Raw genomic sequence first — 27,494 nt, forward strand, 5'->3', positions numbered from 1 at the left:
AATTTCTTGCACGAACAACTGTATGTTGCACTTTCAAGAGAGATATCAAGATGGACAACAAAAGTTCTGGTTAAGGCAGAGTAACCAAAGCATTGGGAGGAAACATACACACAAAAATATTGTCCACAAAGAAGTGTTCGTTAAGATATCATCACATTAAATACTTTTAAACTATAATACATAATTATCCAACTAACATGACAAAATTGATCATTTGTGTAAGTTTTATAATGTCCTTTTATTTTAAATTCATGTATTATGCTAATGTAATAATAATTTTCGGTATTTAGATAATTATTGTATTATTATACATAAAATTTCTCTCATTAATTAAATTTTTTTGTTCCTTCATATAAACACATGTTTAAATCATCACGCGCTATTATTAACGTGCAATGCACGTTCATACATATATATATATATATATATATATATATATATCTTATTTGTGAGAAGTTAAAACAATTTGTCCGCGAGAGAAAAGAATGCATTGAGATGAAATAAGAGGAAATGAGGAATAGATGATGGTTTCTCATCTCCATTCAGCCAGTGATAGTCCCGAGCTGATTATATTCAAAACACTGTACAAAACAAAATATTATTTCATGTAATGTGCCTATAAAGAAAAAAAGTTTAATTTTAACTCTCAAGAGAGAAAATGAATGTTCCTAATATTAAAATGGGAAAATTCATATTAGAACAACTGAGCTCCATACTTTTCAATTTTATAGCTCATATTTTAATTTACAACCAACTAGCCCAAAAATAATATGTTTAGATTCAACATCCAATTCCAATAGATTCTCAAAATTACTATTTAATTTTTAAAAAAGATTCCTTAAGTTTTTAAATTAATTTTCGAATCAGTAACATGACTCAAATATTAATTCAACAAACCAAATTCATTTGGGTGGTGAAAATTAGATTTTTAACAAACTTAAATATGTGGGTTTAAATTCCGAATTTGATTTTGTGAGAAATTTGGAGTGGGTGTTATTTAGACTTGTTAGAAATAGTATAAGGATGTGTATATAAAATTTGAAGTCATTTAATGGAAATTTGGACTGGTTTTGAACAAGAATTCTTGCTCAAATCTACTCCAAATCACTTCAAATTTAAATTTTGAACTCCTTTTGATATTTTCAATCAATTGGAACAACACCCAATCCAAACAACTAACAAATTCAAAAAAATCCATTTTCAAAAGCAAAGCTTTGAATGGTCTTCAATGGTGGACTTCTACTCTTCAATTTTCTTACATTACAAGCAGGTGACACAAAAGGAGAAGCAGAAAATACACGGCCCCTTGAAGCATATGCAGAAGATGTGAGAAGAAAAGAGAGTGAAAGCAATGGTTGTGAGAATAAAGAATTAACTCCATAGCTTTTAGAAGCAATGGTTGTAAGAACACCGATTTTGAATTTTCAAGTGCTTTCAAAATATGTACAATGTGGATTAGGTGGGGTAAAACTTAAAAACATGAGTCATTTTTTGTTATGGTGTGAAGTCATGTGTATTTTCTTGTAATTCTTTCTATTAAAATTTATATGAAGTTAATAACATCTTCCTAATAATACTAGTTAAGGAAAAAATCATCTTAGTTCTCAAATACTTGTAATAATTCTTACAAAACAAAAAGATTCAATTCTACTTCAGTCGCGCGTTTTCATAACTATCAGCAAATTTTTTCTTTAAAAGCAACTTGAATTTTATTTTTGCCATAAAAAGATCGGATCCTGATTCGGTGATGCCAATGGAATAATCCGATACACACCCTGGGTTATGTTTAAACAAACATTTGAAGCTAACACAAATATAATAAGAGTTTGACTTCAAGTGCACCAGAAAAGATTTAATTCATTTAAAAAAAAAAAAAGAAGATTCAAACTTAGCATGAGGAGAGAGAAATAAAGGAGTTCGTTTTTTACTTATTTATTCGATAGTCGAAATTAATTAATTCAATTAATCTAAATTCATGCCAATTAGTAGGCTCAGTACAAAAGTTAAATTATTTTCTATTCATTAGTTAAAAGTAATGACAACCATTTCATCGAGATCTTATTCGGGGAAGTTCGTATCTGATTGTGGGGCCCACTTGTCTTTTTTAATTACCCATTGATAAGAACAACACAACAACTTCAATAAGTCTGGGAACCAAACAAAAGGGACTAATTTATGGCTAGTGAAAGTATTTATTAAGATTCCATCAACTGCGGAAGTAACGAAGAGAAGAACTCAAGTAGAAAAGCCAAAATCCCATAAGTGGCTGTATTTTCACTGTTTTTATAGATGGGGTCAACTTTTCTTTGTTTTTCACTTTTTGTTACGTATCCGCTTTATCGAGTACTGGATTGAATTTGTGCTGAAAGTTGGGATAACGCACCTAACAAAGATAGATTTAGTTTAAATCTTGAATTCAAAATTTCTAATTAAAAATGAAAAAATATTTAGCACTCCAACACAACTTTTGATCAATAGAATAATTGAAAATTTCTAACTTTTTCACAATCAGGATATATTATCTCTTAAATTAGTTTTAAAAATATCAGAATAAATATGTAAATCGCCAATAGTTCGTGGTTGGGAAAAATGTGGATTACCTCCTAACCAATCATTGCATGTCTTATTCCTTGTTTTTAACTATCATTATTTTTTGCGTACTAGTAAGTGTCGAATTTTTACTTGCCAAAAGCTTCTCTATAGCTTTGCCAACTAATAACGACAACCACACTGTCAAAGCTTCCATATTGTAGCCAACCGATAAAAATACTTCTTCTAAAATAGAATTGACGTACTTTTGATTTCTAAAGTTTCAATATTTTGACATTTTGAGAAGGGGGTATGTAGAGATTTTATTTCATTTCATTGATATTTCTTGCGATCCATTTTTGCACTTATTGCATTAATCTTGCGTATACTGCCGAAAACAAAAGGGGTGATTACTAGTCAAAGTTTACAAAATTGGCCGTGTAAATTAGTAGAAAATTTCTGAATAATAAAACTTAAAATGACATTTTAAGGAAGTGCCTTTTATTTGATCAATCTTATTTAATTAAAATTTTGAAAATAAGTTATATGAAGTTATTAGCATTTTCCTAATAATACTGGTTAAGGAAATAATAAATCCCAGCTCATAAATACTAATAATAATTCTTACAAAATAAGGATTCAATTCTATTCACATCGTGGGTTTTCGCATATTTTCGAAATTTTAATTCTTCCCCTAATTTCAAAATTGTTAACTGGAATATATATTTAAATTACATTACTAGGAGCATATGCGCTCCGTGGTAGTTCTCTACTGTTTTCTACCAAATTACTATTAGTATAATTTACATTATTTGCAAACACGGAAGAAACTACCAGAATTTTAATACATTATACAATCAAAAATTTCTTCGTAGCTCCTTTAGGTTCTGCTAACGGAGAGAATTCGAGAGAAAAGGGAAACTTCGACTAAATAATAAGTGGCTCAACAGATTAATAGCATGTTTGGCCAAGCTGGAGAAAACATCTTATTTTGAGAAGTATTTTTTTCAAAATTGCTTTTGAAAAAAGTACTTTTGTAGAGAAGCATTTTGTGTTTGGCTAATCAGTCTGAAAAGCACTTTTGAGAAATAATTTGTGTTTGGCCAAACTTTTTAGAAAGTGCTTTTAAGTGTCAAATTACGAATAAGGACATGAATAGATTTACTTAATAATTAATATTATAAGTAAATAAATAATCTCAAAATTTTATTATTACATGCAATAATTAAAAAAAAAATCATTTTATTTAAGTAAAATATGAAAATAAAATTAAAAAGTACTTAATTCTTTTAATACAAGTTAAATATATTAAAATTCCTTCAACAAATATAAAAGCATTCACCCCTGAAGTCACTATATCTTAGAAAGGTTTCCTAAAAATAAGGAGAAATATTTATAAATTAATATCCTAAGTATTAGGTTTAAGGGTTATTTTGGTATATACTATATTTTGTTAAGGGTATTTTAGGTAAGAAGAAAAGCCAAAACTGTTTCTGCTTCTGCTTTTGGAAAGAAGCTACTTTTTTCTGTTTCTCTGAAACTGCTTCTGCTTCTTCCCAAAAGCACTTTTTTCCCCAAATAAGCTTGGCCAAACACCTCAAGTTAGGAAAAAAAAGTGCTTTTGGAAAAAAAAAAACACTTTTGGCCTCTTGAGAAGCTTTTTGTAAAAAATAATAAATGTGTTGAGCTATATATTTTTTGCAAAAAAAACAAAAAGGTAAGTTTAATTACTTTGAAGATTTCTAATATCAAATTTTCAAAATCTCAAAATTGAGTTTGTAAATTCATCATCTACGACTCTCCTTTCCTCTATTGGAGCATTGTCTTTTAATTAATTTCCTTTCTGTAGAATCTTTTTTCTTGCCAACATACTGACATAGTGACCCCTTACTTTCTCATAATCAAAATATATCAGTAGTTCTTAACAAAGGTTTAAAAATATGAGAATAAATATGTGTCAAGTCAGCTATATTGTTTAAATATATGAGTAAATACGTTTTAAGTCAGCTATATGTTTAAATATGAGGAAAAATATGTTTTAAGTCAGCTATATATATAGTTCGTGTTTGGCATGAAATTAAGCTCCCAATTTCAATCATTGCATGTCTTGTTCCTTGTCTTGCTTCTTCTTTAATGTCTATCATTTTGTCCCCATATTTGTGTACTAAATATATGCCTGCTCAGAATTTTTATTACATAACAAACCAAGTTTATATATTATTGACCAATAGTTTTACAAAAAAAAAAAAAAAAAAAAAACTTTTGAGTGCCAAATTATGAAAAATAACATACGAAAATACGCTTAACAATTATCACTATATAAATAGATTATTGATTTTAAATATTTATTATATGAAAGAGTAATTAATTTTTGTAAAAATAAAATCACAAAAACACTAAAAAAAAATCAAATCAATATTTATTTCTATACATATGTAAACCCCACCGCCCAAATCTAAGATTCTCGATACGCTTTGCTGTTAATTTGACATGGAAAACAAAACATATTCCCCCTTCGTACGTCCACTAACAAATATTATTCGCAAACATGAAACCTGTTTGCTTGGATTCATGAATCCAAAGAATATCTTTGATTATTTTGGCTAGTTTTTATTATTTGAAATATACATATTTAATGTATTGTTTATGTTCTTCATCAGATAAGCCAGGAATCTAACACTAAATATTAAACACAGCTGTTATTGTCCCCCCCTTGCATCTGGGTTGACCTCCGCAAAATTAAATCTACTTATCAATAAGCAACAACAATAATTAGGTCCTAATTCTAAATTAATTAATGTACTTTAGAAATTGAGTACATTCTAGTTCTAGTAGAAATAGATACCATTAAATGACCTGTAATTTACGAGGCATATATATATTTCAAAATTTTTGAATTTATGATGTCCTCCAATGTCTTGGAAAACAATCATAAATTTGTATTCCATTTTCCAAGAGTATTGGCATAAGTGGTACTGCAGTATGATAAGTAGTTTTATTTGGGGGGAACAAGAGTAGGATTCCTTGAACCTCTGAGTTTGAGTGTTGACCTTATCCACATTGTTGTTAGGAAATGGGAATATATAATTGACGGGCTTGTGTTTTTCAACTATGAAATTTTCTCTTTTGCCTACTTTAAAAATCTAAAAACAATTTTCACTTAGATTTTGTTGTATATCTATATCTATATCTATATCTATATCTATACTTATACTATATTATAGGTATGAAGACCTTTAGTAAAATATTATTTGTCTTTTTTATACTTTAAAATTATTTTTAAATTGAACAAAATTATCATTTAATTATTTTTCCTAATATTTAGGCCTTTGAAATCAACTAAAATTTTACATATTAAATCTTTCCTTATTTGAACTAATTAGTAAAAACATTATAAGAATCATTTCTTTATTTAAACTTCGTAACATAGCTATCACACTAATTTGTGAAGTTTAAATGAGTAGTGTATTGGGGAAAATGGAGTTAATATTTGAATTAATTATGTGGCTGACATGTCAAGATATGTGGATTAATAGAAGAGTGACAGCTGGCAAAGAGTACTCAAAGAGACACGAGTCTTAATAGGTACGGGCAAAGGGTCAAGAAAACAAGAAGGAACGGTTACTCGGGTCTCTTGATAATTTGAAGAGACACCAGTGGAATGAACCAAGACAACAAAAAGTACAGATACGTAATATCTGCTATTAATGAGCACAAATGATGGGGAACATTATAAAATCTTCACGAAACAATTACGATTGCCAATTATAACGTTTCATTAATGTCATTAATTGCTCATAATGGCTCTATTATGAGAGGAAAGAAACGTAGTACTTAGAAATAGCTATTAAATGGAGAGAAGTAACAATTGTATGGATACACTGATTATTATTGGAATATACTTATTTACATTGCTTTATATTGCTTACTCTGCTACTTCTCAGTCCAATTTTCCTTTCTTGTTACATAATTATTTTCTTATTTGATTATCAGTAACCCGAGTTCTTCTAAAATTACGCTTTGACCCGAATTCCTATTTTCTGGTTAAATAAATTGGTTCCGTTATCGAAAATCTAATAATCTTTTACTTTCTAAATCAATTCTTTTGTCAAAACAATCATGTCAAATGTCAACGACAACAACCAACAAAATTTACAACACCAAGAAAATCAGTAACATCAGGAGAATCAACAAGGTGATGAAACTCCAGTCCCCTCACAACGAAACTCTCCTCGACAATGTCGAGAGGGAACTCTTGACGGGTCTGAATCAAATATGAATGAGCAGTTTGAGAATGATTAGGCTATTGATGAAGCTTTGAAAAAATTAATCGCTCAACATGTCAGTAATGCTCTTCAGGATTTTGCTAGCCAGTTGCCAAATATACCACCGACACCACCTCCCAACAACAATGGAACAGTCGAAAATCTTCGCTCTGAACTCGTTAATTCAAGCAGCGGTGGAATTCCCAGTGAATCTTGTGATGGAGGGATAGGTAACCCAATTAATTTTGATTTACAAAGTTTAGTACTAACTTTGTAGAAACAACTCAAGAAGCAAAGTGATCGCATAGAGCAGATACCTGAGGTGCAAAAACTTTTAAAAATCGGGTCCATCCGCGAGGTAAAGTATCTAGATTGGTTGGCTAATACTGTAGTAGTGCCCAAAAAGAATGGTAAGTGGCGAGTTTGTGTAGATTATACTGATCTAAATAAAGCTTGCCCTAAAGATTCTTTTCCATTACCGTATATAGATCAACTAATTGATGCTACTGCATGGGACATGAATTATTATGTTTTTTAGATGCCTATTCAGGATATAATCAGATTAAAATGGATCCTCTAGATGAAGAAAAAACTTCCTTTATCACAGACAGGGGGACTTACTGTTACAAAGTTATACCGTTTGGTCTAAAGAATGCTGGGGTCACGTACCAAAGGCTAGTGACCAAAATGTTTCAAGAATATCTAGGAAAAACCATGGAGGTGCATATAGATGATATGCTGGTCAAATCATAACAAGCAGGGGTTCATATCCAACACCTGTCAGATACATTTCAGATTCTTTCTAAAATTTAATATGAAGTTAAATCCTGAGAAATGTGCATTTTGCGTGTCATCATGTAAGTTCTTGGGATTCATTGTTTCTAACCGTGGCATTGAAGTAAATCTAGCACAGATTAAAGCTATTGAGGAAATTTCGGATATACTTAGGAGCAAAAAAGAAGTACAGAGGTTGACAAGAAGAATAGCAACTTTGGGAAGGTTTATTTCCAAGTCAATGGAAAAGTGCCTCAAATTCTTTTCAGCCCTAAAAAAGCAAAATCAATTTGAATGGTCTGAAGAATGTCAACAAGCACTGGAAAATTTAAAAACGTACTTGTCAAATCCACCATTGCTAGCCAAACCAAAAGATGGGGAGAAACTACTCATCTACCTTGCTGTTTCAGAAGTAGCGGTAAGTGCCGTATTAGTTCGAGAGAACCAAGGTAAACAATCTCCGATTTATTATGTTAGCAAGTCTTTATTGGATGCTGAGACTCGATATCCTCATTTAGAAAAACTTTCACTAGCATTAATTATGGCATCTAGGAAATTAAGGCCTTATTTTCAATTGTAGACATGTAATTTTTGACCCGCACATTAGAATAACCTTTAATAGTCCTAGTATTTTTAGGATATTTATTTGAGTTTATTTCTATAAGATTTCATTTTATTTTCTATTCTTTAAGGCACAAAAATTAAAAAAAATACAAAAAAAAAGAGAAGAGAGAAATAGTGTCATGTTCTATCTTATTCTATTTAGTTTAGGTTGTTAATATTTTTATAGCAATATATTTTTGTTTTACCATGATTATCACTTTAATTTTAAATATAATAATTTATATAAAAAATGATACATAAGAAATATAGTTTCATAGTATGATATAGTTTATTTAATGAATTGGAATTAATTTTATTTCTTAATAGTTTAAAAGATTGGGTTTGTTATTTAATGGATGATCACGCCCAACTATGCCTTATAAAAAGGACAATGCGGACGTTGCAAATATAACCTGAGTATTCCGCCCAGGGTCGAATCCACAGAGAATTAACCTATCAATCACAATCTTTAGAACTACTAAACTCTTGAGAACCAACTTCCCCAGACGTTTGAATCACCGTTGATGGTTTCTTTACTAACTAAGATTGCAAGTAAATAACAAGCTGTAAACTAAAATGCTAAGGTTGTAAACAATAATGAGAAAATGCTAAGGTAATGACTTCCCCTATTGATGGAATCCCTTCTGTTTATGCTTGATACAAATTGACCAACACACCTCTATCAATCATGAACACTTTTCTTACCGTAAATCTCTCCCGAGTAATCACAGTAAAATACTATTACACTCTTCCGAGATACACCACCTAGCTTTAATTAACACAGTTCACTTAAGATTGCACTCAAGGCTTCGTTATCCCTAATCCCGCCTTTAAACCCGCAGTTATAGATCCCTCTTATACTTTGGGAGTAGTGTTGTTCAACAATAACCTAAATATGCACTCTCTCCCGAGTTATGCACACTAAATAGGCACAACTAATTGAGGATCCTGTCAATTAACTACAACAAGAACATAGTTGAACAAATAAAGATTGAAACTAGCAATTTGTATTCGCATAAACAAGAAGTTCATCCCCCAATAGGTTCCATCAAAACCTTAGACAAAAGATTTAGCTACTCATAACTATGGGTAAACAAACTAAGATAAGATTCATCATAAACTAGCAATAAAAATCAAAGAAAAGAAGAAAGATGTTTTGGGTGATCTCTCACAATTGTTCTTCTTGCAAAAAAAAATCTCCAAAACAATACATCCTCTCTTGGGCGGAGTCTAGTGTTTAAAATAGGGTTTTGGGCTAAAAATCCCGTATTTTGCACTTTAGTCCCTGAAATTTCCGCCTCCTGCCGCGGTTCTACCGCGGTCGCGGTCAAACCGCGGCCAAACATGGCCTCTGATTCTTCAATTGTCTGCGTCTGCACTCTGCCGCGGTTTTGCCGCGGTCGCGGTGAAACCGCGGTTTTTCATCCTGTTCCGTTCGGAATTTGGACAAATATAAAACATGAAATTTGTAGCCCTTTGAGTTATCTTTCCAACCATATATTATAGAGCCAACATGGAGTTTTGAGTAAAATGTTATGTGTATTTTACTAGACAGTGCGCAATATGCCTCATCGAGTCTTCGTTTGTTCTCAACTATCAAATTTGACTCCCGAACACGATCCCGGCTAAATTCCTTGAGCTTTTACTCAGATTTCAAAGCTTCAAATCACTTAAATTCATTCCATAACATCTATATGGCTTGGAATTATATCTACAAGGCATAAAACACATAATTAGGGCAAAACACTAGCGATTAAAGCGCAAACTCAACTAAAGTGCAGTAAATTAGAGTGTAATAATCAACTAAAACACGGAATTATAGCCTATCATCAACACCCCACACTTAAACTATTGCTCGTCCTCGAGTAGTCAAACTACACTTTATATAGACACGACCTTTTTAAAGCAATTTTCCTAACTCATGACACCAAGAATATTTAAAATAGACTAAGCACAAAAGCGTAACATCTTCACCTCAAGATTTGACTCACAAGTACCACACATTATTCACAACTCACCCACTTACTCTAATATAGAGGTCACTGACATTACCTTTCCTTCATGAATCAAGTGCCCTTACACACACAAAAAAAAGTGGTTCCACACAATAAAATTTAAGAACACTTAGGAACTCAAGATAGAAAGAATTTACTCACTCTCAGAAATAATATTCATATGCCACAAAAGATGCACCATAAGCTTGCCCGTAGTATACTACTCCACTAATCGAGCTCATTCAATCTAGGATCAATTAGGACTTTATTTGGTTGTAATGTAGGCTACGGGACGGGTAGGATACATTTAGATATAAGAGTGACTACACCTCCCTAAGCACTTTAATACATATAATTTAACATTCAAACCCCATACTTATATCAAACCAAACTCCACATTCACATCAATATACATCAACTCCCAAATTATTTAAGCACAATTATATCAAGAGTCACCACTATCAAAGAATATATTTTTTTTACAGCAATACAACTTTTTTTTTCTTTTTCAATTCAAGAGACTCTTGCTTTTCAAATCAGTGCACCCTTTCTCCTTATTTCATTAGTTCCACTCAAAAGCCAAACCAACCACCCCACACTTTAACTTTTACAAAGTTCATAACAATTCAAGTGCTCATGAGAGGTTACAATGGTTCAATAGATGGTTAATTCAAACAAATGGGTAAGGCTTGTAATGTGATTGCCAAAGAAATAAGATTATAGGCTCAAAGGGGTTAACTACGATACATAACAATTAGGTGGGTAAAATATACATATCTGGCTCAACAAAGATATGCCTATATCACTTCCTAGACTGAATAAAACTACTATTTCGCTTTGCAAACACACGGGGAAAGTTCTAGGCATCAAATGCAATGCACAGAATATAACAAACCTCACACACGCATGGCACATAACTCACTCAGGATTGGATTCATCAAGACACTCTAGTCAAAGCAGTTGAGCAAAGTTAAGATAATACAATTTAAGGTACTTCTACAAGAGTCAAAAACTGAGCCTAAGCGTCACAACCAAAGTACTCACTATTCTCAAGGCATAACAAAGTCAAGAGATATTGCTTCACTTCAAAACACAACACAATGGCTCCTACTCCCAAAAAAAACTAACTACAGCCGGTTCAAATAAAACCCTTGGAAAAGAACCGTGGTTTAAAGAAAACCAAGGGGGAATTATTACACTACCTAACAAAAGAAAATCTTTTTGTACTTTTTCTTTAGACTTAAATCCCTCAAGAAAATTGTCTAATAGATCCATCGTCGGGGAAAGTCCAATCTTTTCTATTTAAAAAAAATATTATTCAATTAAACTAACACAACTAAAATAGCATAGAAAGTCACCCAGACAATCTCCTCACCTCACACTTAAAATTGTGCATTGTCCCCAATGCACACCATACTAATAAGAGGGTAAAAGAAACTCCCTGGTAGGCCAAAGGCCGAAGCATTAACAGCTCATGGGGTACTCAGACTTCTCCCAAGCTTGGTCCTTTGTGCGGGTACCTCACACTTAGTTCCAACCATTTGGTTTGCTATTGCATCCTTCCAATACCTTTGCTTTCCATGCTCCTAGAAAATAAAAAAATTGACACTACAAAATAATACAATTAAAAAAAAATTAATACAAAAAATAAAAGAAAGTAGTAAAACTGGGTTGCCTCTCAACAAGCGCTTGGTTTAACGTCGCGACACGACGTGAATCACTTTCTGCCTCCACTTCGAACTTATGAATCACACCCCAAATTTTGCTTCAAGCTTATGATTATGCTCTTGGGGCGGTACAAATTCTTGCGAGCCAAAAATTAGATAGAGTCTTATACACTTTTTGGCTCTCAATCGAGGAGTGTCACCTTGCCTAGACGGCCTTGAGAATTTCAAAATATATGGCCCATCTACCTCTTCCTTGGACTCCTTTTTATGCTTGTAAAGATCCATTCCCATTTCACCGTCTGAACATAATGTAGAGAAGTGTTTGGAATGAGGTCCAACACGCTCCAATACATGAACTTCAAGATTTTCGACCTTCTCAACACCTAAAACACTAGAGTCAACTAAATTTGTATCTTCAACGTCCCTGGTTGACTCTAGTATTACTTCTTCAACATCGGCATCCTCAAATTCTAGATGGTTAGAGTGTTGGGGTTCTACTTTGGACCCCTCCATTGGCACCTCAATTTCCATCTCTAATGCAAACTGCTCCTGGCTACTATCCATAATATTGACATATTGAGCATTAAAAGCTTCAACTAATTAACTCACTTGAGCCTCTAAGTTGTAAATAGTTTCATCTTGCCTTTCTATCTGCAGCAGTATTTTACTTTGTTGTTCTATAAGACACTTTAACATATCTTCGATCTTCTTTAGGTCAGCTTCCTGAGGTTCTTTGTTCCTATTATCCTCATAAGAAAATATAGAATCATCATAATAAGGGGTTGGGGGAAGATAAGAAATATAAGCACAACCATGAAAGTGACCATCTTGACCACCACACATATCACACATATTCCACACATAAGATTGAGTTGGTGCACATAACTCGCTCTCGGGAATACTTTGATAATTTTGCCAAGGGTGGTTTTCATCACAATATAAGGAGGATTAAAAGTAGAATTACAAACATCAAAATTTTCATAATTCCATGATGCCATGTTTTTTTTAAATCAACAAGTAAAACAAAAAAAATATCAAATACAAAAATAAAAATAAAAATAAAAGTTCAAACTTGAAACCTAGCAATATGTACACCTACAGCTACATCGTTAGTTCCCCAGCAACGGCTCCAAAATTTGATTACGCCCAACTATGCCTTATAAAAAGGACAATGCGGACGTTGCAAATATAACCTGAGTATTCCGCCCAGGGTCGAATCCACAGAAAATTAACCTATCAATCACAATCTTTAGAACTACTAAACTCTTGAGAACCAACTTCCCCAGACGTTTGAATCACTGTTGATGGTTTCTTTACTAACTAAGATTGCAAGTAAATAACAAGCTGTAAACTAAAATGCTAAGGTTGTAAACAATAATGAGAAAATGCTAAGGTAATGACTTCCCCTATTGATGGAATCCCTTCTGTTTATGCTTGATACAAATTGACCAACACACCTCTATCAATCATGAACACTTTTCTTACCGTAAATCTCTCCCGAGTAATCACAGTAATATACTATTGCACTCTCCCGAGATACACTACCTAGCTTTAATTAACACAGTTCACTTAAGATTGCACTCAAGGCTTCGTTATCCTTAATCCTGCCTTTAAACCCGCAGTTATAGATCTCTCTTATACTTTGGGAGTAGTGTTGTTCAACAATAACCTAAATATGCACTCTCTCCCGAGTTATGCACACTAAATAGGCACAGCTAATTGAGAATCCTGTCAATTAACTACAACAAGAACATAATTGAACAAATAAAGATTGAAACTAGCAAATTGTATTCACATAAAAAGGAAGTTCATCCCCCAATAGGTTCCATCAAAACCTTCGACAAAGGATTTAGCTACTCATAACTATGGGTAAACAAACTAAGATAAGATTCATCATAAACTAGCAATAAAAATCAAAGAAAAGAAGAAAGATGTTTTGGGTGATCTCTCACAATTGTTCTTCTTGCAAAAAAAAATCTCCAAAACAATACATCCTCTCTTGGGCGGAGTCTAGTGTTTAAAATAGGGTTTTGGGCTAAAAATCCCGTATTTTGCACTTTAGTCCCTGAAATTTCCGCCTCCTGCCGCGGTTCTACCGCGGTCGCGGTCAAACCGCGGCCAAACATGGCCTCTGATTCTTCAATTGTCTGCGTCTGCAATCTGCCGCGGTTCTGCCGCGGTCGCGGTGAAACCGAGGTTTTTCATCCTGTTCCGTTTGGAATTTGGAAAAACGCAAAACATGAAAGTTGTATCCCTTTGAGTTATATTTCCAACCATATATTATGGAGCCAAAATGGAGTTTTGAGTAAAAAGTGATGTGCATTTGACTAGACAGTGTGCAATATACCTCATCGAGTCTTCGTTTGTTCTCAACTATCAAATTTGACCCCCGAACACGATCCCGGCTTAATTCCTTGAGCTTTTACTCAGATTTCCAAGCTTCAAATCACTTAAATTCATTCCATAACATCTATATAGCTCGGAATCACATCTACAATGCATAAAACACATAATTAGTGCAAAACACTAGCGATTAAAGTGCAAACTCAACTAAAGTGCAGCAAATTAGAGTGTAATAATCAACTAAAACACGCAATTATAGCCTATCATCAATGGACTTTATGAATTGTAGAAGTACAAATTTGAAGCCCCATTTTTACACATTTGGAAGCCCAAATCGGTAGCCACACCCCATCAGACCCATAAACCCGCCCCGCCCCGCCCCATTTTACCCTCTAATGTTGGCCATTCATTCACTTTGATCCAACAACCCCTATTCCTCCCCACCATAATATAAAAACCTAATATTCCCCAAAACCCTAACCTTAAACACTTAACTCCAAACGACGCTCCCTTTCTCCTCCACCTCTGCCCGCCCAAAACCCGCCGAAAATTCTAGAATCCGGCCAGTTCCACGTGTGTATGGTCCCCCCTCCCCTCATCTCTCACATCCACATTATCAAAATCTCAACAAACTCTGACAACAGAGAATATTCTCGTTCCCTCATGCGAATTTCTTTCATCTCTTGGACGAATTTTGGAAAGAATGGGAGCCGTAGGATTTGAATTACTAAAATCATATCCTTCCATTTTATCCGAAATTAGTCGAAAAAGAGCAAAAATCAGGAATTTTTCGGATTGGTTGGCTTGGAGAGCAAGCATGTAAGTTTCTAGAGCTTCTATATATTTGGAGCTCATTTTCAAACCAAAGGGTGTTTTTTGAGGGAGAAATTTCGAGAAAAATTGGGAAAAAGTTCTAGGGTTCTTTTTTGTTATTGAGGTTTTTTTTGTTTAGTTTTACTTTCCATAAAAATAAAATACAAAAAATTGTTTGAGTTTAGGTTTTGTTCGAATCCTGTTTTCATTTCAAAAATCAGAAAATACCCCAAAAATATTTTAATCTCTTCCTTTCAATTTCTGTTTACGAAGTTGGTTGAAGTTGCATGATTAAGCTGAGGTTTAGAGCCTATTCGAGTCTCTGCCAGTCATCCAAGAGGTTCTATCTGAGGATGGTGTCCGTCGTTCAATGCGTTCGAGTTTCTGGTTCTTGGCTGTCATCTGCTTTAAATTTTCATTGCCGTATTTCATTTGTATCTCGAGTTCAAGACAAATTAATCAGAAGTTTTACACATTCAGGTCTGTTCTCTCTTCTTTACTACTGTTGTTTTAGGTGGGTTAAAACATGATTTGACATTAGGATAAATGGGATTTCCGGCCTTGAAGTTGTTTAGCGGGGTGTTAAGCAATTGTAGTAAGTGTCACACCTCCTTTTTCCGCGCCCGGGGGGCGCAGGGGAGTTTTTTCCAATTAAAGGACAATCGAAACGGGATTCGTTTATTTATTTCAGAGTCGCCACTTGGGAGATTTGGGGTGTCCCAAGTCACCAATTTTAATCCCGAATCGAGGAAAATAATGACTCTATATTATAGTCTACGTACCAGAAATCCGGATAAGGAATTCTGTTAACCCGGGAGAAGGTGTTAGGCATTCCCGAGTTCCGTGGTTCTAGCACGGTCGCTCAATTGTTATATTCGGCTTGATTATCTGATTTTATACAAGTATGAACTTATGTGCAAATTTTAACTTTTAACCGCTTTATTATTATTGTTTTTACAAGAATGTGAACATCGCTTAAAACACGTCTTTGGACTGCGTCACATGAAATGCACCCACAATCCGGAACGCATTTTATTTGATGTTTTGAGATTTGGATTTGGGTCGCATGAAATGCACACCCGAGCTTAAGAAAGTAATCATTAAACACGCGCCTAAAGAGACTATCGCGTTATTATTTTGCGGAGGTCGTGAAATTCGCTAAACGGCCCTCCTGAATTCTAAGTAATTTAAAACAAGTATTTACTGAGGGCCCCACAATTTATGTTTTTATTTGGCGAGGCTCATCTCATTCTTAGTTTCTAAAAAGAATTTGCAACGTCATGGAAATGCATCTCGGGCCACGCCACAATCAATGCGCCCGTGACTAAAGACATATTTCGACTCCGTTGAGATTTGGATTTGGGTCACATAAATGTGCACCCGAGTTTAGGGAGATAACATTATTAAAGGCGCGCCTAAAGCAACTAGCGCCTTATTATTTTTGGGGAGGGCCGTGAAATTTGTTAAACGGTCCATCCCGGAATCTAAGTATTTAATACATATATTTTGTGAGGGCCCCGCAATTTTTCCCTTTTATTTGGCGAGGCTCGTCTCATTTTATTCTTTATTCTTTATTTTTATATATATTTTTTCTTTAAAAGAAGAGGTAAACTTAAGGTTACTACATTTTTACTTTATCTATTTAAAGGGTTAATTCAAAGTTAAAAATATATTGCAAGCCATGCTGTACGCAACGCACTAGTGGTTCACGACAAGTTCCATTTAACTATGTTCCGAATTGGAGCCGGGTCACATGAGATGCACCCCCGGTTCCTTTAATCTAATTACATGCAAACCAACAATATTGCCACAAATTACTAATTTGACGCTATTTATAAACTATCATTTTTTTCTCTAAATCTAGTTTAATGAAATATAAGCTACTAAGCTAACAATAAATGGCAAGCATCTAACAATTAGTGATAAACAAAAATATAAAACTAACAGCAGAACATAACATTGACAAACAACGATAAACTAACATGCCGAGATAAACTTCACAATACGGCAAATGTACTACTAATAACTCAAATTCATCGAAACAAGACATGGAAGCAAAGAACACACCGAGACGAAAATAACATGAATACTCACGTTTAACAGCAGCGTCGAGTTTCAACATCTCGACCTCGCCAAAATGGACAGCAACAACCTCGGCGTACCGGACCTCGACGAACCGAAGTCGACCTCGACGGAACTCATCCGGACAGAACTACTGGGCTGTTTTGTTGAACGTTTTCGTTTGGTTTCAGCTTGTGCGTATGTGTGTTTTCTTGGTCAGTCATGGCAAGGAGGAAAGGTTGTTCATGGCTGGACGTTGTAGGCAACCGTTTGAACGCGGGGGGGTGCGACTGGATGGTCGCCTTGGCGTGGTATTACAGGTTGGTTGCCGGGGCTGCTAGGGGTCGTCTGGGCAGTGGCGTTTGGTGGTGGTGCTGAGCTGGGTTGTTTGGCGATGGGAAGGTAGCGGACTGGAGCTGGATGGGTTTTGCTGGGTAGGTTTTGACGAGGTGGAGGGTGATGGTTTGGTCGTCAATGGTGGAAGGCGATGAGGAGTTGGGCTGTAGGGTTTTTGCAGTGGAGGCGACAGGTGGTGTTGGGTGCTTGGTCGACAGAGGTGGTGCTGGTGGTTATGGCGTTGGTTTGGACAATGACGACGCAAGAGCTCGCTAGCCGGGGGAGAGGGTGGTGCGACTGTGATGGTGTTTGGGTCCTTTTGCTGGGTTCCGGCGTCGGGGGGGGGGGGGTGACGCTTGGTGGTGTTGGGTTTGGACGCGGGGAGGTCGTGGTTGTTTGACGATGGTTGAGGGGGTTAGGAGGAGGAGGAGGGTGGTCCGTTGCTGGTGGTGATGGAGGAGGAGGGTGGTTTAATGGTTTTGACCTGCGTATTTGCTTCTTCTTCTTCTTGAAGAAGAAGCCTCAACAGTAGTCACTTTTTCTCAAAATCAAAAATCTCCCAAGTCTGTTTCGTTCTCTTTTTTTTTTCTCCAGGTTTCCCTTTCTTTCTTCTTTTTTGAAGAAGAAAGAGGAACAGTAGTTACTTTTTTTCAATTTTCCAAAAGTCCCCACGTTCGTTCCTTTCACCCGTGTATTTAGCATGGGTTTTGCCCAGAAAAATGAGCCCACGCGTGGTGGGGTTCAAGGAATATGTCCCCCACGCGTGGTGGGGTTCCCCATGTGTCCTGGACACGGTTTATTACGGGCTAGGTCCGAAAATTAGGCCTAAAACCGGGTAATTTGAACCCGAATATTATTCTTTTGCCCGGGCCCGAGAAATAGGAACACGTTGCTTAACTAGTCCTATGTAAGTAAAATAACTACCAAAAATAAGACTAGTATTTAAACAAAACTATATCTTTTTAAATATTTTTCAAGATTTAAAATAGCTACAAAATATTAATGAAACTATTTTTTTTGTAATTTTCGTTCTTTAATAAAGACAAAAATATGAAGTAACATTTTTGTATTTTTCAAAATTATAATGACTGCAAACATTAATAGAACTATATATTTTTTGTAATTTTCGAATTTATATAAAGTACAAATTTTTTTTTGTATTTTTCAAATTTATGAGAGATACATAAACAAAAATTTATATATATATTTTTTGAAATTTTCTTTTTGCACCGAAATAAAGTAAAAATAGTTAAAATGGCTATATTAGTCCTAAATTAGATATTTTAAGCTAAGAGCGTAAAAATTCCCGGGGAGGGTCAAAAATCACGTGCTTACAGCTGCCCCTCTTTGACTGGAAACACGAAGAGTTTTCCGACAAAGAACGACTAGACGTGTTTTTGACCCAACCATTACTTGGACGGACTACACTTAAGGAAAGGGAGGGAATGTGACCGAGCCCTGGTATCTGAGCTGCCTACATATCCTTGGTTATACAGGAATCAGGCCACGTGTAGTTCGGGTATGAGAGAGATAGTGAAGTGTACCGAGGTGGAGAGCCAATCGAGGTGCCGTTCCGTTGAGGTTCCGGTCCGCGGTCCTGTCATTACAACAAAAATGAAAACTGAAAAAGACTAACTAAGCCTATCAGCTACTAGTTACAAGGATTCCTATCTCTTAAGTCTTCTGAAACTTGGTCTTGAGTCTTGAATGGTGCTTCATGCAGACTTTGGATCTGAACCTTGATACTTGCTAGTTGTAGGTGCTAGTTCTTGAGCAGACCACATTTGTTCTCCACTTCCGTAATTTGGGTTCTTTTTCTTTTTTTTCTTTTTTTTTTTCTCTTTTTCTTCTTGTTTTTTGTTTTTTGTTTTTTGGTGACCAGCTTCTGTTGATCATCCCAGACTGTGGACTTGCATTCTTGGGGCGAGCTTCTTGTTGCTTCTATCTTGGATTGAGTGCTGGGGATTTTTGTTGTAACCTTCTGCTTTCCAGTGGGTCACTGCTTGATCTTGAAAAATGTTCCCCGTTCTACAAGCGGACTCCTGACTTCTTCTATCTTCGACACGCAACAACCTCCGTTCTACAGGCGGGTCCCTGACAATCAAAACAAACAAAACAAACAAAATTTCCTAACCCAGTTTGTACTGGGAAGATTTGTGAGTCGTTAGCAAAATAGTAACTCACTTACACTACTGATGCGATGATGAGAGTAAACTAAAGACTAGGCTAGGATGTGCATCTCCTATGAGTAAAACCAAAACTCTTGCTAGCAAATGTGTCTGCTAAAATAAAAACCTCAACGACTCAAACTAGAAAATGTGTCTTCTATGGTTGAATCAGAATGAGCTAAACTAGGAAGTGCGTCTCCTAAGGGTGAAAACTTCAGTGACCAGAACTAGGAAGTGCGTCTCCTATGAATAAAATCTCGATTAGGAAGTGCGTCTCCTACGGGTAAACTTCAAAAACTGGACTAGGAATGGTGTCTCCTATGGTCGAACTTAAAATGAATCGAATTAGGAAGTGCGTCTCCTACTGGTGAAGCTTGCTTAGGAAGTGCGTCTCCTATTGGAAAAACTGTTCTTAGGGAGTGCGTCTCCTACTGGGTAAAACTTGCTTAGGAAGTGCGTCTCCTATTGGTGAAAATGAACCTAGGAAGTGCGTCTCCTACTGGTGAAACTTGCTTAGGAAGTGCGTCTCCTATTGGTGAAATAAACTTAGGAAGTGCGTCTCCTATCGGTGAAATTAACTTAGGAAGTGTGTCTCCTATTGGTGAAACTTACTTAGGAAGTGCGTCTCCTATTGGTGAAACTTGCTTAGGAAGTGCGTCTCCTATTGGTGAAACTGAACCTAGGAAGTGCGTCTCCTATTGGTGAAATAAACTTAGGAAGTGCGTCTCCTATCGGTGAAATTATCTTAGGAAGTGCGTCTCCTATTGGTGAAACTTGCTTAGGAAGTGCGTCTCCTATTGGTGAAACTTGCTTAGGAAGTGCGTCTCCTATTGGTGAAACTGACTTAGGAAGTGCGTCTCCTACTGGTGAAACTTATCTTAGGAAGTGCGTCTCCTATTGGTGAAACTGAAACTTAGGAAGTGCGTCTCCTATTGGTGAAATAAACTTAGGAAGTGCGTCTTCTATTGGTGAAACTTGCTTAGGAAGTGCGTCTCCTATTGGTGAAACTTGCTTTAGGAAGTGCGTCTCCTATGGTGAAACTGAACATTAGGAAGTGCGTCTCCTATGGTGAAACTGACTTAGGAAGTGCGTCTCCTATGGTGAAACTGACTTAGGAAGTGCGTCTCCTATGGTTAAACTGACTTAGGAAGTGCGTCTCCTATTGATGAAACTTGCTTAGGAAGTGCGTCTCCTATTGGTGGAACTTGCTTTAGGAAGTGCGTCTCCTACTGGTGAAATATTTTTAGGAAGTGCGTCTCCTACTTGTGAAACATTTTAGGAAGTGCGTCTCCTACTTGTGAAACTTTTTAGGAAGTGCGTCTCCTACTTGTGAAACTTTTTAGGAAGTGCGTCTCCTATTGGTACAATGGACTTAGGAAGTGCGTCTCCTATTGGTGAAACTGAACTTAGGAAGTGCGTCTCCTATTGGTGAACCTATTCTTAGGAAGTGCGTCTCCTACTGGTAAAACTTTTTAGGAAGTGCGTCTCCTACTGGTACAATGGATTTAGGAAGTGCGTCTCCTATTGGTAGAACTGAATTTAGGAAGTGCGTCTCCTATGGTAAAACTGAACTTAGGAGGAAATGCATCTCCTATGGGTAAAACTAAAACTTAGGAGGAAATGCATCTCCTATAGGTAAAACTAAAACTTAGGAGGAAATGCATCTCCTATGGGTAAAGACGTGGAATGTATGCCTCTGTTATCTGGGCGGGCTCCCAATTTCAACACTTAAAAGTAAAGACTGAATGTATTCCTCTGTTATTATGGGCGGGCTCCCAACTTCAACACTTAAAAGTAAAAAAAAAACTGAATGTATGCCTCTGTTATCTAGGCGGGCTCCCACCTTCAACACTTAAAAGTAAAAACTGAATGTATGCCTCTATTATCTGGGCGGGCTCCCAATTTCAACACTTAAAAGTAAAAACTGAAATGTATTCCTCTCGTTATACAGGTGGGCGCCTGGAACATGAAATGCAAATACTGAAATGTATTCCTCTCGTTATTCAGGTGGGCGCCTGGTGGTAAAGATATGAAAAATGATATGCCCGCATTATACTGGTGGGTGACCTAGAACAGAAATGAAAAGACAAAAATGTATTCCCGCATTATACTGGTGGGTGACCTAGAACATAAATGAAAAGACAAAAATGTATTCCCGCATTATACTGGTGGGTGACCTAGAAAAGAAATGAAAAGACAAAAATGTATTCCTCTCGTTATTCAGGTGGGCGCCTGTCTTCAATAATAATTTTGAAAATAAGATCCTATTTGAGGGCGGATGATCCCAACATATCCTATTTGAGGGCGGATGAACCCAACATATCCTATTTGAGGGCGGATGAACCCAACATATCCTATTTGAGGGCGGATGAACCCAAACATATCCTGTTTGAGGGCGGATGAACCCGACATATCCTGTTTGAGGGCGGATGAACCCGACATATCCTATTTGAGGGCGTATGAACCCAACATATCTTTAAGACTTGAAAATGTCTTACCTCGAATACTTGCTGGGGATTGGGATGAATTTTCCTTTTCTTCCTTCCCCAAATTTTTATTATTATTCTTTTTTTTTTTTTTTGCATAGCTTCTTCCTTCAAAGACTACCTCCCTTGATTTACTTACCTGTTGGGGGGTAAAATGTTATCAGCTGGGGGTACCTGACTTCCAGAAAATTTTCTAAATGGAAGGAAAATTTTCTGCCCCAGTTTGATAATATCCCTTGTGGCACGCAGCTCTGGCATCAATGCCCTTCCTTTACCTGTTTCAAATCAAACAAAATTGTTAGTTTAAAACATGGCGGTTGGTTGTGATACTCCTACTGGGATGGCTTTTCCCTTTCTCCTTCCTTGCTCTGCGTTCAACAACTTGTTGGGGATGATCTTATGTGCTGGGGATAATCCCTTCCTGCTGGGGGATATCCCTCTTCTTTTGTGGCATAGCTTGGAAACTGGCATTTCCCCGACCTTTTAGTCTAGTATGGATTTCGCCAAATTATGCTCACTGCTCTCCTTGCTCTGTTCATGGGCCTTGGCCTTTGAGGTTTATAACCTTGGGATTGGCAAGGATATCTCTCTTGACGCTCGTCAATCCTTTTGTCAGTTCCCTTTGCTGGGGATATCTTTTTTGACACTGGCCTCGCGCTTGTTCCTCGCTGACTATACCTTTGGATATACTAGTCAGATCTCATTTTGGAAAGCTGATGGTATATTTTGAAGTCATTTCATACTTGTTCTGACCGGACAGACTCTATTGGGGAAATTTTTATGAAAGGAGAAAGATAAAAGAAACAAAATAAAAGACAAAGGAAACGAATGACTCTTTTACAAAAGAAACTATAAATAAAAATTTGTCAAACGCAGATACCGACTCTAATGGCCATGACATGCGTATGTGGCCTATCCTCTGCCGTCAATCATCTTTTAAGATCTTCAATTGGCGATTCCCCCTCTGATTCTCAATCTTATTCGACTTGTAGTGCCCGAAGGGTTTTCACTATCAAGTCTCTCTCATTTTTGGGTTCTTCTCTCAGCCTTCGTCTCCTTATGGTGCCTGTGAAGGTTTTCACCGATAAGACTCTCTCATTTGTATCACTTTCCAGCTGGGGATTTGGAGTGTCGCCGGTACGACTCTTTCTGCTGGAAATTAGAGTCATTTCTGCTGTGGAACAGAATGTTATGTTCGCCGGTAAGACTCTTCATTTGTCTGACTTGGCATCTTTTGAAGACTGATCGGAAGGTCTTTCTTTGGACCGTAATGTGGGTTTTGGATAGGGCTAGAAAAAAAGGTATTAAAGGCTCAAAAATGCATTAATTTTGGGTTATTAATTACAACCTTCGGAATTAGATTTATTTACAACAAACGCAACTTTTGCCCCAGTTTCTTGCTTGGGGGATATTTTAATTGATTTTTTTCATTTTTCAAAACTATGACCGAGCCGTGAAGCGCCTACGTATCCTCTTTGAGGAATCAGGTCAAACGTAGTTCCCAATTCCTCTTTTTCATCTGACTTTTCCCTTTTTTCTTTTTTGTTATCACTTTTCTTTTCTTTTTTTCTTTTTTTTTCGTTGTTGTTTTCTTTCTTTCTTTCTTTTTTTTTCTTTTTTTTTCGTTGCTACTGATTCCGAACGAGGGGTATGAAAGAAAAATAAATAAGGCTCAAAAGGGGTTAACGAAGGATAAAGTGTTTGGGTAGCAGAACAAAATGCCTTCGTCATTCCAGTCTTCAAAACATGCCAAGTGCGAACAACACAATCAAACAATAGATTTATAGTCTCTTCCGATGGTGCTGGATTCAACATATGTTTGTTCATTTGTCGCTTCTAAAGCACCGTTGGGCGACACTCTCATTCTCATTATTATGAACAACCCTCATGCCAATTTAGGCGAATCTTTCTTTAACGGTTTTCTTTGTGTTTAACTTGCCCCAGTTCCATATGACTCGGGCTTTGAATAATCTCAAACCGTCTTTATTTCCTTTAAATGGTTTGACCGCCTTTCTGGGGTTTCATGATTAACTTTAAAGACTAGGCCCAAACTGTGTGTGCATGTCATGTCACTAGAATTGGTGCTGAATAAAAATGACATAATGACTAAACAGAAAGATGACTGGGAATAATCAAAGACTGAATTTTTTGCATTGGACTGAACAAATGGTTTTAAAAACAAAGCAAACCGGAATAAAATCCTAAACAACTTGGACAAAACTTAAACAAAACTGCTATGACAAAACGGAAAGATAAGCGTAAAGACATTGACACAAAACAAATCCGAATTACAATCCTAATAATCCGAACAACGGAAATGACAACAAAATAGACCATCACAGATCCTTTCCGGTTGACCCAAAATGGAGTGTCTTTCCAACTATCCAAGCACGGCATCTCCGGCTGACCCAAAATGGAGTATCTTCCAACTGCAAAGCATGACATTTTAGCCATTGAGCTCTATATCAACATTGCCAAGACCATCCCCAACTTCAGTATTATCAACATCAATCAACAAGTTCTCAAGATGATTCGCCTGCTCCCTGTCACTGTCGTCGATCACAATTGCCCCTTCCTGAATCATTCTTTCGATTTCCTTTTTCAAAGAACGACAATCTTCAATGCTATGTCCTTGGACATTAGAGTGGTACATGCATCGTACAGCAGGATTGAACCCTTTTGCATATGGATCTGGAGTATAGCCAAGGAGCGGCTCAATCAGTCCTGAAAGCTTTAGCTTTTCAAACAAACTTGCGTAGGACTCCCCAATTGGCGTGAAATTGTTTCCTTGCCTTTGTTTTCCCCCATGCCCCTGTTTTCTAGGGTCGTTGGGTGCTTGAAAACGTTGTGAAGGCAAGAATGCATTATGTGGTGCTGGCTCTCGCCAGCGGGGGTGACCTGATAGTTGACCCTGCGACCGGACCTTGTTCGGAGGATAATATTGAGGCGGATTATATAGAGCTCGGGGGCAGGCTTGGGCATGATGGTCTGAAAAGAGTGGCTCTGATGGTGGATAGTAGGGTTGTGGAAGGTTGTATGGAGTGTGGGGCCTGGGCTGGTAGTGAGGGGAAGGACCTCTGAATTTGGACCCAGTACCTGCTTCGACTGATGCGACCTCGAGCACACCTCCCGCGCCGCTCTGAATAGCTTGGGTCGTTGCCTTGAGCGCTGAGTAATTTAGGATTTTGTCAGACCTTAGGCCCTCCTCTATCATGACCCCTATCTTTACCACTTCATTGAAGGATTTCCCAACCGTTGTCACCAAGTGACCAAAGTAAGTTGGATCAAGTGTTTGCAAGAAGTAGTCCACCATTTCTCCCTCTTTCATGGGAGGATCAACTCTGGCCGCTTGTTCTCTCCAGCGGAAACCAAACTCACGAAAACTTTCCCCGGGCTTCTTTTCAGTCCTCAGCAATGTGAGACGGTCAGGGACTATCTCGAGATTGTACTGGAAATGACCTGCGAAAGCCTGTGCCAGATCATCCCAAGTATACCACCTACTGGAATCCTGCCTGGTATACCATTCTAGCGCAGATCCGCTCAGACTCTGGCCGAAATAAGCTATTAGCAGCTCATCCTTGCCGCCTGCCCCTCTCATTTTGCTACAGAATCCCCGCAAATGTGCCATGGGATCACCGTGCCCTTCATATAAATCAAACTTAGGCATCTTGAACCCAGCCGGGAGTTGGACGTCTGGGAAAGGGCATAGATCTTTGTATGCTACGCTGACCTGGTTGCCCAAACCGTGCAGGTTCCTGAAGGACTGCTCCAGGCTTTTGAACTTTCTCAACACCTCATCCTGTTCAGGGGTTTTAACCGGCTTCTTGATCTCTGCCGGTACCTCCAAGTGTGGATTGTGAGCATGTGGTTCGAGGGCATGGAATGTAGGCTCAGGGGGATAGTATTGCGTATCGTGAGCCTGGAACAATGGCTCGCTGGTCGTTCTATGCAAGGTGGCTGATGTGGGTCCCACAAAAGTGGGAACATTTGGTGTTGGGAGAGGTTGATGGGATGGTGGAGCTTGGGAATCATGGGGGCTTCTCTTCTGAAGACAACGGTGATTTGGGAGGCTTGTTGAAGGGCCGGAGTGGGGGTATTCGGGCACGTGCCCTAGTGGCTCAGGGCTCTTTTGTGCTTTGGCTAGAGCTAGCTGCATTGCATTCATCTCTAGTCCCATCCTTTCTATCTTTCCCATCGCTTCCTTTAACAAATGGCTCATCGGCCTTTCTTCCTCGGTACTATTCTCTGAAGTAGTCATGCTTGTTGTTATCGGTCCTTTGGATCTAGTTTGGTAAGGGTGGGTTGCCAGAATTCTTTAACAACTAACTGTTTGAGATTCGGAAAACAACAAACTTGTTAGTGTTTAGAGTTTAACAGATTTGATAACAACACATTGAGGATGCAATGCTCCTAGGCAGTTAACCGTTTCTAACATGCTTTGCTTCAAACAACATGTGTCATCCCGGCTTGCTTATTTGCCCCTTTGAAGTACTTTGGGAACCCCTGTATTTTATTCTATTTTGTATTTTCTTTTTCTTTCGATTTTTCATTTTTTTTTTCTTTTCTCTTTTTCGATTTTTTTTCATTTTTCCTTTTTTGATTTTTTTTCATTTTTCCTTTTTTGATTTTTCCATTTTTTTTGTTGTTGTGGTCGAATCTTATGGAGATTGCCTACGTATCATGACCCCGCATGAATCAGACCTTGCGTAGTTCGGACCAATAAAAGATAAACAATACTAATCATTTTTTCAATTTACATATTAAAATAAACTGAAAAAAATCAAACAAACCACATATTCTAATTAAAGATTTATCAACTCAAAAACAAAAGGCTAGCTCCCTTTCTCTGTTCGACAAATGCAACCAAATGGTTATTTTTGCAAATGTGGCCCCTTCCAAATTTTACATGAATTTTGAGGCCGGGGAGGGTTATTTTATAACACTTTACAAACTTGTCCGTTCTTTTACGAAAATAACCTTTCGACAACTGAAAGATACTCTAAGGCTATTTCGGCATGACTAAACATCCAAACGGCATTCACCCGACCGTTGACTCTTTGTTTTTTTTTTCAAGTTATGATAAAAAACTTGGTGTTGCAAACACGGCCCTTCAGCGCCTCGGGGACGAAGATTTATAAGGCTGTGTGGGTCCATATCTCAAAATGACCCAAAGGTGGCTGTTTATGCCAAGTCAGCCTTCCGGCGTCCCTTTCGGGAACATTCGGCCCTTTTTATGACAAAACAGCATCACCTGACTTATTTATAACTCTTTTTATCGTTTTTCAAATGAGAAAAGTCAATATTGCAAACACGGCCTTTCAATGTCTCGGGGACGAAGATTTTTAGGCTGTGGGGGTCAACTGGACCAAGTCTTAAAAATGACCCAAAAGTGGCTGTTTATGCAAAGTCAGCCTTCCGGCGTCCCTTTCGGGAACATTCGGCTATGTCTTGATAA

The 27,494-nt window shown here is 37.0% G+C and overlaps 1 protein-coding gene across 1 annotated transcript; it reads right to left on the bottom strand.

The window, feature by feature from the left end:
• Nucleotides 1-13,686: 13,686 nt before the first annotated feature.
• Nucleotides 13,687-27,043, bottom strand: LOC142170721 (uncharacterized). Its single transcript, XM_075233005.1, has 2 exons — nt 17,083-27,043; nt 13,687-14,323 (listed from the first exon to the last, which is right to left on the bottom strand). Exon 1 carries the CDS (start codon nt 26,295-26,297, stop codon nt 24,486-24,488), a length of 1,812 nt encoding a protein of 603 aa, XP_075089106.1. The 5' UTR covers nt 26,298-27,043; the 3' UTR covers nt 13,687-14,323; nt 17,083-24,485.
• Nucleotides 27,044-27,494: the final 451 nt, after the last annotated feature.

The sequence above is a fragment of the Nicotiana tabacum genome, chromosome 16 (genome assembly GCF_000715075.1).
Source record: "Nicotiana tabacum cultivar K326 chromosome 16, ASM71507v2, whole genome shotgun sequence".
Classification (NCBI taxonomy): Eukaryota; Viridiplantae; Streptophyta; class Magnoliopsida; order Solanales; family Solanaceae; genus Nicotiana; species Nicotiana tabacum.

Coding starts and splice junctions, on each gene's coding strand:
- LOC142170721 (XM_075233005.1), bottom strand. CDS start 26,297: ATGACTACTTCAGAGAATAGTACCGAGGAAGAAAGGCCGATGAGCCAT.